We start from the raw sequence: 18131 nt of genomic DNA on the forward strand, positions 1-18131 counted from the left end.
GAGGTATAAAGGTCTCTATCTCTAACCTTGCCTTGAAGCTTTTGGGTGTAAAGCTGAGATCTTAGCATCAAGGTGTCAGCACTAAGACCATGAAGATCATCCTCATACTACGTCTGGAAAAAGTGACACCTAGAGAGAGGAAGGAGTGGGTTCTCCAATGCCTTTTTGGCCTAAAGACAGTATAATGTAGTACAAGGAGTGAGCATACTCTGTGGAACCCCAGAGATTGGAGTTGGGTCATGGACCTGTAGCTAACTAGTTGGGCACCTTTGGCTTATCACTTGATCTTTTTGTACCTCAAACTGTAAAATGGGAGCAAGAATATTTACTTCCCAGGGCTATCGTGAGGCTCAGATAAGATAGATTGAAAATATCTGGCACACTGTCTGATCCATATAGGTGCTCAGGAAATATTAATTCTTCTGTGTCTTGGGACACTGCTCTTTGTCCTTATCTTCACATAGGCCCTGGAACACTCACCCCTGTGCCCACAACTTCGGTGCTGGTTTGGCTTGTGTTTCATGAGTTTTGAGCATACCTACATTCATCTCCTCCATGAAGACATAAGCTCCTTGAGGACAGGGGCCAGGTCTACCTTGACATCTGACACACACCCGCAACATACTTCTGACCTATCAGAGTTGCCATAAAGAAGGGGTAGGACTTGGAAACTCTATAGAATTGAATTAGCTAGGACTCAGGTGTCTTGGTGCCTATTTGTGTCTGACTCTTTGTAGCAAGGAGGAGAAGTAGTTCTAGGCTCTCTGGATAACAGACCAGGGAAGCATGTGGCAGTTAAGTTTCTTATTCAATCAGTAGATTTTGGTGAACTGAGAGGAGAAGGAAAAACAATTATAAGAGGGGAGTGGGTTCTTTTTCTCTCCCTCTGTTACCATCTTCCTTCTTGTCCTCCCATTTCCTTCTACTCATGTGGGAAGCAGTGAGATTAAGGCCTATTCTTTAAGTATTAGAAAGAGACAGAGACCACAGCAGGGATTGAGAGACTGGAACAGAAAAAGAGATTTATAGAGAAGAGAGATGGAGATTTTATATATATATATATACACATATAAAATATGTAATATATATGTAATATATATATGATACTATATATACATATCATATATATATACATATATATATATCCTCTCTCTCTCTCTCTTTCTCCATACATGCACACAAACACACACATATATATGACAGAGAACTTATAGGACCAGAGGGTAACTGGCGTAGAAAAGCTGTAGCAGTCCCAGGTGGCGGGGCACATTTGGCCTTGGGGTGAATAAGAAAATGGGTCTTCCTAGCTCACAGAGCTGTAAAACTTTTTGAGGAGTCCCAGGAGTCCCTCTCTCCCTCTGTCTCTAGTCTCTACCAGGGCCTTTCTGGCCTCTTACTGTCCCAGTCTATGCCCAGCCTTGGGTGCCTCCAGGCAGGTGATGGTGCCATCCTTCTGCCTGGCTGCCTCTCATCATCGCATGTCCTTCCCAGGGCGAGGACATCCTAGACAGGAGCTCGGAGCTGATCTACACTGGGGAGATGGCCTGGATCTACCAGCCCTACGGCCGCAACCAGCAGCGGGTCTTCTTCCTGTTTGACCACCAGATGGTCCTCTGCAAGAAGGTAACCCTGCCCCCTTCTTCCCTGAGGGAGATGGGTACCTAATGGGGTACCGGACCCTCCTCTTCATCATCCCCAGGCTCCCAACAAAGTGGGCAAATACTGATGGGGGGAAAACAGACAGGAGATTTGCAGCAGTTCTGTATCAGGAGCACTAATGTGGCATGAATGTCACAGGCAGGGTTGGCTTGTGGGCGGTGAAAAACTCTGAAGTTGGTACATTTCGTCTTGGTATTTTTCTTACCCTTTGCCCTAATGACCCTGGGGTGCTCCTTCTCACTTTCTTCTACCCAGAGCTGCTGGTCTGCACCATTTGTTAAAAATATTGAAATATGTCTATCTTAGTTGGTAAATAGTAGTTTCCCTGAGCCCTTTCCCTCATTTCCACTCTAATGGCTCTGGCCATGTGGCCCCTCCCTGCCCTGGGAAACAACAAGGAGCCTCCTACTGTTGCCCTGACAGGTAGGTACCTTTGTAATATAGGAATTTTTTCCATGCCTCTACCTATTTCCTATACAAGGTGCACTGGTTCCCCACAACCCCCAAATGTGCTCTTCTCCACTCTTCCTTCTTTGTAATCCATTTGAGGAGAGGTCTTACTCTTGTCACTGACTCCTGGATAACTGTGAATGTTGGTTTCTTGGACTCTTCTCCTTGGTGAGGCTGGGAAGGGTGGCGTATATTCTAAGCATCACTCCTCCTTATGGGATACTTTTCCCCCTACTTCCTCACTCATAGCAGAGTTCAGACCAGTTTTGGATCCAGGGACTGATTGGGAAGAATTGGGGACCAGGGAAAGTAAAAATGGAGGAAGAAACCAGAATGCTTAGAGTGACGTTACAGATTCACCATCCTACCCTTGGCTCTTTTGCCATCATCCAGTCCCTTTGTCCTCTCCTTCACCCAGTAGTGAATGCCTCTGAAGAGGAGTGCTGAGTCACAGAATACCAGGGTAAATAGTGTTATATTTTTCTGGGCTGGAACATGAACCACACAGTTGTTTTAAGCCCCCTGTCCTCTGTGTGTGTATGTGTGTGGCATATCTTGTATTGAATCTTTATCCATTTGCTTTGACAGTGGATTGAGGGGAAAAAAACTGAGCTTAGGTTCAGACTGCCTCAGTGTTTGGTGATAAGCTCTGAATGTCCACTCTGGAACCAATATCCAGTCAGTTAATGGGGATAATAACTTACCTTAGTATGGAGCTGACCCTCAAACAGAGAACTTTTATAAATCTGAAACTCGGCCAAACACTAATGCTTCTTTTTAGCTTTCCCAACTCTTCTCAGGACTTTCATAAAATCAGGAGGTAGGATTTTTGAGGGTTAATTTAGGCGGCCATGGAAATTCTCAGCATATCAGCCATGTCACTAACAGTAATGTGCCTATTCTTCCCACTAAAGTGTTTACACTTAGAACAAGTAGCCATAGAGACAGTAAACAAATAGGAACCTGGCTTATTTTATAGTTCTGTACCCCCCAGGCCCTATTAATTTTGGCATCTGTTAGCCAAGGCTGGGATTACTTTAACTAAAGTGTGAAACTAGGCTCTAGAAAGCAGTGGCTATAAGAGATAGACCAGGATCCAGAACATAAAACAATGAGTCAGAAGTCAAAAACAAAGGGGAAGAAACAAGATAAACAATGGGCTTAACTTAGAACCCAAGGGGCAATGGAAGACCAAGATGGAGTAATGAGCCAAGTCTAAGCCACATATTGTGAGAGCCAATGATTAGGAAGAAACTAGAAGTCAAGACAGGGCTGGGGATTCAAACCAGTCAAGCTGACAGGGTGGGGGAAGCATATAACAGGGATGGTGAAAACAAGAGAAACCTCAAAGCAATCATAGCTTCCCACAGAAGGCAGCTTTCTTGTTTTTACAAGAACCATAGGCTTTCTTCCCAAGACACAGCCAGCCTAGAGTCTGGGGTATAAAGGCTACTAAGTCCATATACCTGGGTGTTCTTGACACCAGAACATGAGCAATTATAGCCTAATTGTTCAAAGGCCATTAAAACTACCTGATGTTTGTTTTGAAGATTTCCATTTGTTATCTACAATAAACCTTTCCATTCAGCAAGTAGGGATAAACTTGAAAAAATGATCATGGGGCCAAAAGAAAGTATGCAAAGAGACAAGGTATTTTGTCTGCTGGGTTGTTTAGGGACCTTTGTCATTACTACAAAAGACTCTTTTCTTGAGATAGAGCTGGGAGGAATGAACTAGGCTTTCTGGAGGTGAAAATTCCTTTGACAAAGAGAATCCATGGAGGAAAGGAAGGGAATGTCTGGATTGGGCCAAGGTGAGTGAGACTGTCACTTCACTCACCTCAAGCACACAATTTGAATGGATATCTGAAAGTTCAGTAATCCTTTTTACTGGGAAGAAAGGAGGTGAGGATGCTAAATAATGAAATATGGCCACATTAAGCTTTCTGATGGTCTCATATTTTAAAAGGAGGAAACAAAGACCCCTAGCAAGTGGCTAAATAATATATAATATTTTATATATGATATAATATTTAACAGGGGTGACAAAATAGTTTCATGAATCCTAGAATGAGTCAAAATTAGTTTTTAAAAATGCTTAATTTTAATTACTTTTAAAGCTATGTTCAAATGAAGAAGAAAAAAGAAGTGATAGTCTGACAACCTCCTATTTGAGGCAGATGGTTTACTGATAACAGAGGAATATAAATTCCTTCTCTATCAAGGAAAAGAAGGCATAAACTTGATTCAAAGGGAATTGAAGCCCAAAGGATCTGAGGTTGTAAGAGAGTACTTTACTGTTCTGAATTCTTTCATTCTGTAGATATTGAGCCCCTCTTCTGTGCCAACCAGCTCTACTTTCATAGGGATTCTAGTCTAACAGAAGTTAAATATGATGTTATTTAAAAAATATACATCCCAGGGCACTGAAATAATTTGAAGATGTCCCAAGTGGAATTGCTGTAGGTCATCTTGACAGAATTATGGGTTCTAGGAGATCTGTGAGAAGACTATAGATAGGAGAATGTACCAGTTTTCAAAGCAAAAATTGTATGTTCTAGAAAGTAGAGATCAACCATAAAATATTAGTGAACTAGCATTTATTGAGTGCTTCTATGATTCTGTTCTAAGAACTTTACACTTATTAACTCAATTTAATCCTCACAACAAACCTATGAGGTAGGTACTATTATTATTTCCATGTTAAGGATATGTAAAGTGAGACCTAGATAAGTTATATGATTTTCCCAAGGTGAAATAGCTAATGAGTGATAGAGCCAGGAATTAAATCCAGATAAGCTGGCTCCAGATTCCACATTGGTAATATTTATGTCAATATTACCATTGAGCTTGTCAAAATTCTGTACTTGATTATTAAACAGCCTGTGAACATTTAGAAAGAGATACAGTGGCCACAGGGGTCATCATTGGCTTTCTAAGAACGAGTCATATCCCATAAAACTCAGTTTCTGTTTTGCCAGTAACTTAATTAGTTGACAGGAGGATTGCACAGGACAGAGAGTATCCTCCTGCATTTCAGATTTTCCCATGGTTTCCTTGCAGACAGAAGTCATATAAAGTGATAGAAAAAGTATAAAGTTTGTAGTCAGACAATTCTGGGCTCAAATCCTGGTTTCAATACTTGATAACTATGTGATTTCAAGCAAGTGATGCTTCTTGTACTTCCATTATATCAATTGTAAACGGTGATGATAACTATTCTACAGGATTGTCATGAAGATTAAATGGAATCAATACATATAAAATGCCTGATAGAGTGCCTAGTACTCATTAATCTCATCTTACCCAACCTCCAACAAAGAAATAGCCTTATAAAGTAGTGAGGTCCTCATCACGAGATGTACCCAAATATGGGCTACATTATTATGTGCCAAAGATAGTATAGTAAACATTGAAACACTGATCTCTTTCCATGATCATGTGGCCTCACCACCAAGTTCTCATCCAACTCTTAAGATTCCCTTAATTCCCAGTCACTTATGCCTGTTTTGTACATTGGGAATTGGGATTGACTAATCCACTCAGAGCAGCTTAAACAACTTATGCAGCTTGTAGCTTGTTTCAGAGAGAGAGAGAGAGAGAGAGAGAGAGAGAGAGAGAGAGAGAGAGAGAAGGAGAGAAAGAGAGCAAGAGAGCACGTGGGCGTATGTGAAGGTACCTTTAAAATGGCAATTATAGTATGTGGGAAAGTCACCAGTGACTTCTAATTATGTGACCCCTTCTTTAATTTTTGCTGTCACCACTCTTTTAACTTTTCTTTCAAAAAATCCAAATAAGACTCTGTTCTCTTTTTTCGTATTATCTATACTGTCTGTCTCTGCTCCTCTGTTTCATTACATTTTTATTTTAGTTTTTGATGTGTTTTATTATTTTCTTCCTGATATAATTATTTGGGAAATTATTTTGATGCTTTGGGGAGATTTTCTCCTCTTTGAGTATTTACTGTTGAAAGGAGCAGATCCCCTTTTCCTGCACCCTCTGTCCTATCGTGCCAGTCTGGACACGTGCTGTTGTCCCATGTGTCATGCTGTTTATTTCATTGCTTTCACCATATTCAAGGGAATCAGAACTAAGCAGCATGTAATGATGTTGGGCAGAAGACTTCTGTTCAGGGAAGTTTCTGCATTTGGACAATTTCGTCTTGCACTGAAGGGTCAGACTTGAAGGATGAGCTATTTGGGACAGCTTATAAATTCAATAATAGCAATAGAGATGGGGCTGAAGCAGAAAGAAGAAGGGGATTTGAAACCAGAACTCCTGGGTACTTATCTTTACTTTGTCTCTTACTAACTTTTCTAACCATGGGCCAGTTCTTTAACTTTGTCCTTATCGTCCTCAATGTCAAATCAGGCTGATGATAGAAGTCATCTCAAGAGGCTTTGGGAGAGAACCACCTGAGGTAGTGGGGAGCAGTGGAGTATAGGGTTAAGAGCATGGATGCTAGGGCCAGACTAGAGGGCAATCTCCTTTCTCCCGTGAGCTATATGACCTTGGACAAACTTTCTGTGCTTATAATTATGCCTTTGTTTGCAAAATGGGAATGACAGTTTATCTACAAGGAAGGGAGGTTGTGAGGGTTAAATGAGACAATGCAGGTGTAGTGCCTGGCACATAGTAAGTACTTAGTGAATGTTAGCTATTAATACTATTACTATATATGCAGTGTTACTAATAATTCGTTCAGTACTTTTTTATTTAGAGGCAATATAGCACATTGTAAACAAAAGCAGAGATTTTAGAGCTGGACAGCCTGAACCCAAAGCCAAGCTCTGCCATGTAGTATCTTTTATTCCTGGAAAATTTTCAGTTTTTTCTTCCAATTTTTATTTTAGCTTTAGGGGGTGCATATTCAAATTTGTTATGTGGGTAAGTTGTATCTTGCTGGGTTTTGGTTCACAAATGATTTCATCATGCAGGTAATGAACATAGTACCGATAGGCGGTTTTTTATTCCCACCCTCCTCCCACCTTCCACCATCAAGTAAGCCCCAGTGTCTGTTGTTTCCTTCTTTGTGTCCCTGTGTACTCAATATTTAGCTCCCTCTTGTAAGTGAGAACATGTGGTATTTGGTTTTCTGTTCCTGTGTTAATTTGCTTAGGATAATGGCCTCCAGTTCCATCCATGTTGTTGCAAAAGGCATGATTTCATTTATTTTGATGGCTTTGTGGTATTTCATGGTGTACATGTACCACATTTTCTTTATCCAGTCTATCATTGATCATCATCTAGACTGACTCCATGTATTTGTTACTGTGAAACGTGCTGCAATGAACATATGCGTGCATGTGTCTTTGTGGTAGAATGATTTATATTCCTTTGGGTACATACCCAGTAATGGGATTGCTAGGTCAAAAGGTAGTTCTTTTTTAAGTTATTTGAGAAATATCCAAACTGCTTTCTATCATGGCTGAACTAACTTACATTCCCATCAGCAGTGTATAAGCATTCTATTCCTGAGAAAGCTTCTTAGCTTCTCTATGTCTATAGTTCCTCATCAGATGGGGTTATAACAGTACCTACATTGGAGGATTATTTAAGTTAATAAATGCAGAGCATTTAGGACAGTACCTGGTACATAATATGTGCTATTTAAGGGGTCACTGTTGCTGTTATTGTTGTTGTTATTTTGTTGTAATTAAGCATGCATTCTAGGATGCTGGAATATAGTAGTGAGAGAAATTAATCCAGTCCAAGCCCCATGTACCTTCCCCAGGATCTGGAGAGAAAAGGCTAGAGAAGAGTAACTAGTGTCCCCTCTATAAAGGGGCAGGGAGGACCTTACTTACAAACAAATGAAGCAGGCTACAATCCTGAACAGTTACATTCCCCAGATTGCAGCATCTGTCATTTGTAGAGAATATCCTGCAATGTCTTACTAAACCCCAGGTATACCCAGTGAGGCCAAATTGAAATAGCTTCCAGCTGTTCAGTTATGTAGCATCAGGGACAGAGTAGACTTCTTGCTGGAGCCACAGACTAGGACCACAGCCTGAGTGTCTGTCTGCAGATTGCCAGGATCCTCCTGGGGAGGAACTAGCTCCCTTAATGTCTCCCAATTCAGACGAGCACAAGGAAAAAGGAGGAAGGCTGGCATTTTATTGGAAATGATAAACGTCATTAGGCAGGAAAGTTGTGATGATCCAAATAGCATCTGTTTTGAGCACCTGCTCACCATGTCCCTGGGAAGGCACTCAGACTACCATTAACAAGTGGCATGTAGGCAGCCTGGTTCCAATAGGACCACAGGCAACCAGGGTTCAAGAGGACTTTGTCCCCTTGCCATGTGCAGAGGACAACCAGAGGAAACTCCGGGGCTTTGTCAGCTGCTCTTCTCTGGACAAACCCTGAGTGAAGCAAGACCAAAGAAGATAGAGTGCTGGGCACAGCCTTAATGGGCAGGCAAACTAAAAGCTGTGAGCAGCATGGTGGCTAAGTGTCAAGTGTGTAGTATGTCAGGGCCTTGATAATTGGTGTTAGAATTTGGAGAAGGGGAGCCACATCAGCTTGAGCAGTCAGGGAGTTTCTTTGAGGAAGAAGAATGTGTAAGTTTGACCTCGAAGGCTAGGATTAGAATAGGAAGCCTGGTTGGGCCAGAGAGCAGATATTAGTGTGACCCCAAATATATATCTGTTGTTTGGTGACAAATACCATTTGGCAAATACCACCCTGTCCTGAAAGGATGTATAGAATTTCCAGGGACAGTGGGGCAGCTATGTAAATTGAAAAAATATTCAGAGTTACCCTTGCTTTGACTTATTTTTACTCACAATATTTAAATTATTTGGAAAGTCTGAATGAGCTAAAGGAGGTAGTGAGATGTTTTTTCTTTTAAGTTTATCAAAAGAGGGTTTTAAGGACTATGAAACACTGGCCCAGGAGCAAGAAAGCTCAAGGCTGTATTTGGTGGACAAGTCTGGCCTCATGTCCTGGAAATGACATGTTTATATTAGAGCTTTGTAGCTATTTTACAGAGTAAGGAAAACTGTCTTCATTTCTTAGTTGTGGAAATTGGGGCTCAGAGAGGTTAACTGGCTTGTCTGTAACCATAGAGCTGATAGGTTAAGCAGCAAGGCATCAAACTCAGGGTTTCAGACTCTACATCATGCTCTTTCTTTTGTTCCATGCTGCTTACTGCTTATATTCTTAGCTACTCTTTATGATTGGAATTCCTGAACTGGTAGGTCATTCTTAATTATTCCTATCACATCTCTACATTTGGCTTATGACTAATCTAGTGCCTGAAAACTCACATTTAACCCTCTAGGGGACCAGGGAGAACAGGCAAAGGAATAATTTTAGCAACACATCTCTCTAGCCATGTTTCCCCACCACAGAAGCAGAAATTCTCTTTAGCTTCTTGTCATCCTTAAATATATAAAGAAACAATAGGAGGTTCAATTGATGCTTTTAATGTAGCTCCAAGATCATGCATATTCTTTCTATTTTTGGGAAATAGCAAAGGTGTTGAAAGCTCTCAATGACTATGACACACCAACTCGGAATGGGGGCGGAGTGGAAGGAGGCTGCGGACTGAAGTTAGCAACAAGGAAGTTGAGGCTGCCTGTTTTAGGCAGTGTGGTCCAGTGAGAATGTGTGGTTCAGATCTGGCTTTCCAGGTTTGTATGTATTGTATTATGTATGGTAAGGCACAATTCAAACCTTTCTGAGATCAAGATAAATTAAATTCATACATTCTCCCTAGCTTGTCCTGGTTTTGTACTTAGATTAGCCTGATAGGGCCCACTTTTTATACATGTGTCTCAAAAAGTGTTCCTGAGAATTGTGGAAGTCAGTGTATGGGAACCACTCTATCCTTTTGGCCAGGATTGAGCTTGTGCACACTGAACATGGTAAAAGGAACCCAGGTTCTGAAATAGACTTGGGACAACATTGGCCCTCTCTGTATAGCTGAACTCTTCCTCTCCTGTGAACTTGATCCTGGGGACAACCAATAGATCAGAATCCATCTATATTGTTTTCTTATTTATACGAAGTCACTATGGGAGGAAAAAAAGCAACATGCTTGTTATTTTTTCAAAAGCAATTCAATGACATCTGTATTTTCCAGCCTGGGCCTTTGAGGTTGACAGAGCTATGCTGGGAATCCTGCAAGGTAGCCTTTCCCAGCCCAACTGAAAATCTCAGTGTACTGCACAGTGTGAAGAGTTAGGATTGGGAATGTGAGTGGCCAAAAGAAGATCCTTCATAGGGAGCACACAGCTGAGAAGTGAGTCAAGTAAGGCAATTCAGTAGAATGGGAATGGTTTAATTGAACTGTAAAATGCTAATAAAAATTAATGAGCATTTCTGACTGTCCAGCTGACTGAAAGAGCAGATAAAGCAGAGAGGAGGGAGAGCTGGCCTGAAGACATCTGTCAGGACAGGGCTTATAGGGGCCTTCCTCAGCCTGACTCAGCCATACCACATCTCCCAGCAGGGGATGTGTTATCAGAGGAGGCTGAGGGCAGAGCCAAGAAGAGGAGGGGCTGAAAGACCACTTCAAGATATTTATAAGATCTGACATTCCATACGTCTATATGTCATTTCATCCGTCCCTCTGTTTTCTTTTTTAACTTATTAAATATTTCACATTCAAAAAGATATAAAAATAATATAATGAGTATCCACATGCTTACTATCCACCTTAAGAAATAATTAATTACAAATAGTTTTCCTTCCCACCCTCTCTTCTGCTTCTTCTTCTTCTCCTTCCTCTCTTGCCCCTCCCCATTTTCTGCTCTGTACTGTCTGGAATTTGGCATATATCATTGTCACATATTTCTTTATAATTTTCTACATACTATGTGTCTTTAAACATTATGTGGCATTGTATTGTATGTTTTTCAAGGGAACAGATATAGATGAGGTAAAACTATATAGAAAGGAAACCATGGAAATGATGAACATAGGATTTAGGATGGAGGATGCCTTGGATTAGTGGCAGATTCACCAGTGCTTTATATTATTAAAATAAGTAAGTAAATGAATAGAGAAATAAAAATGCCATGCATGAACCAATTATGAGTGTTTCATGGACTAGAGTTAGGATTAATACAATTTTGTATAAATGAGAGCAAAACAGCAATAACAAATAGGCAACATACTGTTTGTGTCCATCCACAACTTCTGTTTTTCTCCATAAGATTTGTGACATTCATCTGTGTTGATATGTGAACTTCTTTATTTACTTTTACCTCCATTTCTCTTGTCAGACTGGGCCTTTTCTAAAATTCCGCAGAGTGCTAAGTGTTAGACCCTCCCTAGGTAATCCTTTGCCAACAGTCTGTGGCCTCCTAGCTACTCATACCACTCAGTCCTCCTCTGGTGTTCAGGTCTCACTGGCCTGCACAGATATTTGAACACACTCTAGGCAACCAGCCAGCTCATTTCATACCTCTAGTGGGCTTGCTGATGTTTTAGAAAAGAAGACGCCCTTGCTAGCTGTGTTTGTGTGACTTACTGTTTCCTACTTCCTATCAGCAGACTTGCACACACGTCCAGGGATTGATTCTGGTGTCTGAAATGATCTTTCGAGGTGAGACAGAGGCTTTTTCTTTGGGCATCTAGTTAACCAACCTGTCAATGTCAGACTGCTAATATAACCTGGCCAAATTTAGAACAAACCAACCCCCATTGCTACTTCAAAATGGTGACAGTGTTAGCATTCTGCTGTGCCCATGTGCCAACTCTTCTAGTACTCACCCTGCACATACCTTCAAGAAACCTCTCCTTCTCATCTAGGACCTAATCCGGAGAGACATCCTGTACTACAAAGGCCGCATTGACATGGATAAATATGAGGTAGTTGACATTGAGGATGGCAGAGATGATGACTTTAATGTCAGCATGAAGAATGCCTTCAAGCTTCACAACAAGGAGACTGAGGAGATACATCTGTTCTTTGCCAAGAAGCTGGAGGAAAAAATACGCTGGCTCAGGGCTTTCAGAGAAGAGAGGAAAATGGTACAGGAAGATGAAAAAATCGGTAAGTGACCTGAGAGTAGAAAGAAGAATATGGCTATGAAGAACATAGGAGGTTTGAATTGGTTTCCATTTTCCTGGAGTCAGAGGGAAGATTTCTGTTGCAAACTGACTTAAGCTACTTTGGTGGTTCCTTATTATTAGGTTGTTTTTGGTAAGTACCAATAGCTTCCATTAGTCAGTGGTAGGTTGAACTATAGGTTGTCCTCCCCTACTAGCTAAGAATATCACACTGAAAGCTGGCCTCAGGCCTCAGGCTTTATTGTCCCAAACATACATTTATTAGCAAATAAACAAAAATCAATTACACTACCTGTTCTGTAATCTTCATAAAGCCTCAGCTCTCTGTCATTAGGTGCATAGTTTGTACTCCTGATTAGGATACTTCAGATGTTAACTAAATCCCCCTAGACTATAGATTAAAATAATATGCACATACACATCACACTTTCTGTGTGGAAGTATTTAAAGTAAACTATAGAAAATATAACAGGACCTAAAACCATGACCATTTTCATGATTTCGAATACACTGAAACATACTTTTTTTGCCTTTTTGTTTCTCTTTTCCAGAGGGGATATAGATAGTAGAGATATTTTTCATGCTGCTTCCCAACTGTGGGATTTAGATGCCATTGGTTATAGCTTTGTGACTTATAAAGTACTGTCTGGTCTCTTGCTCATGGTCCTGCCTTTCTGTCATTAAAAATACCAAGCAACCAGACTTGTTAATTCCCTGAGAAGACATACAGTTTCTGTCTTTGCCCCATTGCTTCTGGGAATGAAATTGTACTTTAAAATGCCTGTATGCTCAAGTTTGTGGAAATCGTCTCTAGAAAAATGGGCCTACTCGTTGAATCCTGGTACAAAAGGGTTCTCTTATCCTTCCATGTTGGTGATTGAAATTGTCCAGAGGTAAGAAAGGATGGTCAGAAAGACAAATCTAACTCCAGTCTTCTCCTCAGAACTTGCGTAGAGTGCACATTAATAACTCACTTTGAGTCTCATTGGAATCAGATTGCTTTTAGTATGTGGACACTGCATTGGGACATGATGTGGAGTGGTATATAAATGTTGCTGGCTACTTCTCTCAATGGCAAGCAGCAGCAGCCACTGACCCTGCCTAGGCTGTTAGAGTTATTAAAGGAATGGTCTTAGTATTCAGACCCTGAATCAATTAGAAGGTCCCTGCCATTCCCATTGGCTCTAACACAATGTCTCCCACACAATGCCCTAAGAAACCTGTGACTTTAACTATCTGCTTCTAATAGAAAAGCTTCCAGAAATTACTTTCTGAACAGGCATATGTTCATCTTTAAAAATATTGAGGGTTTTTTTTGGTTTGATAATAGTAAATCACTTCCATTGTAGGAAATTTGGAGAAAAAACAACAGAAAAATATAAGAAAAAAGTAAAAATCACACATCAACATACTCAGTAATAACTTTCATAAACATTTTGATATATATTTCCAGCCTTTTTAATGTGTCTAATTAGAAAAACCAAGGTGACTGAATCTTTTTTTCTTTCTCTCCCCATACCTGCCTCTCTATGGTGGGTAGATATAATTTTGTATCCTCATTTTCACTCATCATCGTTAGCATTTCTATCAAATCATTTCATATTTTTAATCATTATTTTATGAGGGTCATATAGTTTTATCATAGCTTTTTTTAATTTTTACTTTTTAATTATAAAATTAATGCATGACCATTATAACCATTTAAACAAATATGGACATACATAAAGAAAATTTAGCATTCTTTTCCCTTCTGTCACTTCCATACTGAATGAAATAACCAGTGTTAACAGTTCAGTATTCCCCTTTCCATACTTTTCTCATGCCCATATAAACATATACAAATATAATACTTTTATATAAAAATTATATATATTACCTTGTAAGTTGCTTTTTTAGCTTAATTTATCATAGGTAACTCCCCAGATAAATAATATAGAATCTAACTATAACCCCTTATATCAGTTAGGGTTCAACCAAAGAGGCATAACCCATAGGAGATCTATCATACCACTGCTGAAAATTTTATTACAAGGAATTGACTTATGCGATTGTGAATGTTGGCTAAGTGGCTCAGAATTCCATAGAGCAGGCAGTCAGAAATGGAGGATCACAGGCAGGCTCAAACCCATGGACATAGACCAAAGCTGTCATCTACAGGCAGTCAGGAAGAGAAGATCATGAGAAGGATGAAATGGCACAGACATGGGCTAAAGCTGTGGTGCACAGGTAGAATTTCTGCCCTTTCTGTGGGAGACCTAAGCTCTACTTTTAAGGTCTTGCAACAGATTCAGTCAGGTCCATCCAGATTATGTAGGATATTCTCCCTTATATAAAGTTAACTGATTAAGGCCTGTATTAGTCCCTTTTCACAGTGCTATAAATAACTACCTGAGACTGGGTAATTTATGAAGAAAAGAGGTTTAATTGATTCACAGTTCTGCAGGCTTCACAAGAAGCATCACTGGGAGGCCTCAGGAAGCTTAGAATCATAGCAGAAGGCAAAGGGGAAGCAAGCATCTTCTTCATATAGTGGAAGGAGAGAGAGTGAGAGAGCAAGGGGGAAGTGCCACATAGTATTAAACCATCAGATCTCATGAGAACTCACCCACTATAATGAGAACAGCGTGGGAGAAATTGCCCCCATGAGCCAATCACCTCCCACCAGGCCCCTCCCCCAACACTTGGGGATTACCATTCCACATGAGATTTGGGTGGGAACACAGAGCCAAACCATATCAGGGGCTTTGATTACATCTGTAAAATACCTTCATAGCAACACCTATGTTAGTGAGGACTATAGTGAAACGGGCATATCAATAAATTCATCACACTTTTCTTATAAACAGCTGTATAACATTCCATAATATTATGTAGTAACCACAGTCGTCTCTTGGTATGCACGGGATATTGGTTCCAGGACTCCCGTGGATATCAAAATCCATGGATGCTCAAATCCCTTATATAAAATTATATAATATTTACATATAACCTATGTACATCCTCCAAATACTTTCAATCATTTCTAGATTATTTATAATACCTAACACAATGTTAGGTATTATGTATGTAATGCTATGTAAATAATTGTTATACTGTATTGTTTAGGGAATAAAGACAAGGCAAAAATCCATATGTGTTTAGTACAGAAGCAACCAGCCGCTTTTTTCTGATTATTTTTGATCCATAGTTGATTGAATCCAGATGTGGAACCCATGGTTACAGAGGGCTGATTGTTCTTTTTTTTGCTAGACATTCATTTTATATTTAGCTTTATTTCCCACTACAGATATTGCTGTAATATATATCCGTGTACATATCTCATTGTTACTTATTGGTGCTTTTATTCCTGTAGGATAGATACCCTAAAGTGGAATGATTGAATGTTAGGATGTGAACGGTTTTAATACATACTTACATATTAAATTCTGAAAGATTTGTAGAATCTATACTCCTAGCATAATTTTATGAGTACCTACTTCCCCATACCCTCACCAGCACTGGATAGCATCTGTTTGTTTCAGTTTGCCATTTGTCAACTAGTAAACTGAAAAAAAGTGTTGGAACCTTTTTTTTTTTCCAAATGCTTAATGGCTACTTTCATTTCTTTTGTGAATTGCCTCATACCCTTTACTCATTTGTAGTTTTTGTCATTCTTTTAAAATAAATTTGGAAGGACTCTATATTCGGGATGTGACACTTTGTCGGTCATGAATTTCACGTTTTCACCAGTCTGTTTTTTGTCCTTTGAGTTTGTTTATATTGCCTACTTCTATAAATATTTAACTTTTTACTTTGAAAAAATGTATCTATTATTCCTTTTTTGGCCCCTAGTTTCATCTTGCTTAAGATCTCTTGCCATCAAAACTATAAAATTTCCTAATTAAAAATATACTTTTGGTTTATTTTTAGAACTGTAATCCATCTGGAATTTACATTTTTATATGGCATGAGGAAGGGGTCTCATTTTTTTCTTCCAGGTGGATATCCAGTTGCATCTTCATCATTTATTAAATAAATCATTTATTTTCCACACAATTTAAATGCCATTTTTGATATATAGTAACTCTGCATATATACTTAGATGTGTCTTTAAACTTTCTACTCTGTTCCACTCTTCTGTCACTTCTTGTATCGAGACTATACTGTTTTAATTGCAGTATATTGAGAAAGTTTTAATGCCTGGTACAATCAATTCTTATTCACTCTTCTTTTATCATTGTTTCCTAGCAGTTCTTAGATGTTTATTCATTGATATGAATATCAAATTTATTTATTCTAGGTTTAAAAACGCTGCCATAAAAACTGGCATAAAAAGCCCATTTGGATTCTGATTGGCATTATATTAAATTTGTTAATATGTAAAGGCTTGGCATTGTTATTAAGTTTTCACATTTAAGAACAAGGCTCTGCTCTTCTTTCGTCAAAGTCTTGTTCTGTATGCTTCAGGAAAACGGTAGAGTTTTCTTTAGACTCTGTACATTTCTGCCTCTTTGTATGTTACTTTTGATAATTTCTATTTTTCTGGGAAATTGTTCATTTCCTCTGGATTTTTAATTTAATGCTATATATCTACACATAATATTTTCTAATTATTATATCTTCCATAATTGTGGTTATCTCTCTTCTTTCTCGTTCATAATATTTCATATATTTTTATTTTCTCACTTTAATCTTTTTAATCAGGCTTATCAGGGAGAATTGATCTTTTTATGTATTTATGATCATTATACATATTTTTAAGGTACATGTGATATTTTGATACCTGTATATGATGTGTAATGATCAAATCAGGGTAATTGCGATATCCATCACCTCAAATGCTCATCTTTTCTTTGTGTTGGGAACATTTCAAAATTTTTTTAGCTGTTTTGAGATATACAATAAATTATTGTTAACTCTAATTTCCCTACTGTCCTATCAAAAACGAAATCTGATTTCTTCTAACTGTGTTTTTGTATCTATTAACCAGCCCCTCTCCATTGACCTGAGCCTTTCCTTCTTATCCACTGAAAATCACCATTCCACTCTCTATCTTTATGAAATCTATTAGGGGAAATTCAGCCCCTGATGTTTCAACATGGGTCCTTTTCTATTTTTCCTAAGTGTCGGCTGGTCTGAGAAATAAAGGGAAAGAGCACAAAAGAGAGAAATTTTAAAGCTGGGTGTCCGGGGGAGATATCACATGTCAGCAGGTTCTGTGATGCCCCCTGAGCCATAAAACAAGCAATTTTTTATTAGCAATTTTCAAAGGGGAGGGAGTGTACAAATAGGGCGTGGGTCACAGAGATCACATGCTTTAAGGGCAACAAAAGATCACAAGGCAGAATGTTAGGGCGAGATCACAAGGTCAGGGCGAAACTAGAATCACTAATGAACTTCCGTGTCCCACTGTGCATGCACTGTCATTGATAAACATCTTAACAGGGTTCAAGACCAGAGAACTGGTCTGACTAGAATTCACCAGGCTGGAATTTCCTAATCCTAGCAAGCCTGGGGGTGCTGCAGGAGACTAGGGCGTGTTTCATTCCTATCTACACCTGCATAAAGCAGACACTCCCAGGGTGGCCATTTTAGAGGCCATGCCCTGGGAATGCATTCTTTTCCCAGGGCTGTTAATTATTAATATTCCTTACTGGGGAAAGAATTCAGTGATATTTCTCTTTCCTGTTTTCAGTAATAAGAGAAATATGACTCTGTCCTGCCCGGCCCACAGGCAGCCAGACTTTAAGGTTATCTCCCTTGTTCCCTGAAAATTGCTGTTATCCTGTTCTTAAGGTTCCTAGATTTCATATTGTTCAAACACACATGCTCTACAAACAATTTGGGCAGTTAACGCAATCATTACAGGGTCCTGAGGTGACATACATCCTCAGCTTGCAAAGATGACAGGATTGAGAGATTAAAGACAGGCATAGGAAATCACAAGAGTATTGATTAGGGAAGTGATAAATGTCCATGAAATCTTCACAATTTATGTTCAGAGATTGCAGTAAAGACAGG

General features: G+C 39.4%; 1 protein-coding gene across 6 annotated transcripts in view; it reads left to right on the forward strand.

The window, feature by feature from the left end:
* Window positions 1-18131, forward strand: part of ARHGEF9 (Cdc42 guanine nucleotide exchange factor (GEF) 9) — a 164449-nt gene that overhangs the window by 127611 nt on the left and 18707 nt on the right. For all 6 annotated transcript variants that reach the window (XM_011965038.1, XM_011965034.1, XM_011965037.1 and 3 more), the window contains 2 exons: window positions 1492-1623; window positions 11871-12114. In XM_011965038.1, the coding sequence (XP_011820428.1) occupies window positions 1492-1623; window positions 11871-12114 (376 nt within the window). The remainder of the gene's footprint in view (window positions 1-1491; window positions 1624-11870; window positions 12115-18131) is intronic.

The sequence above is a fragment of the Mandrillus leucophaeus genome, unplaced genomic scaffold (assembly GCF_000951045.1).
Source record: "Mandrillus leucophaeus isolate KB7577 unplaced genomic scaffold, Mleu.le_1.0 Scaffold713, whole genome shotgun sequence".
Classification (NCBI taxonomy): domain Eukaryota; kingdom Metazoa; phylum Chordata; class Mammalia; order Primates; family Cercopithecidae; genus Mandrillus; species Mandrillus leucophaeus.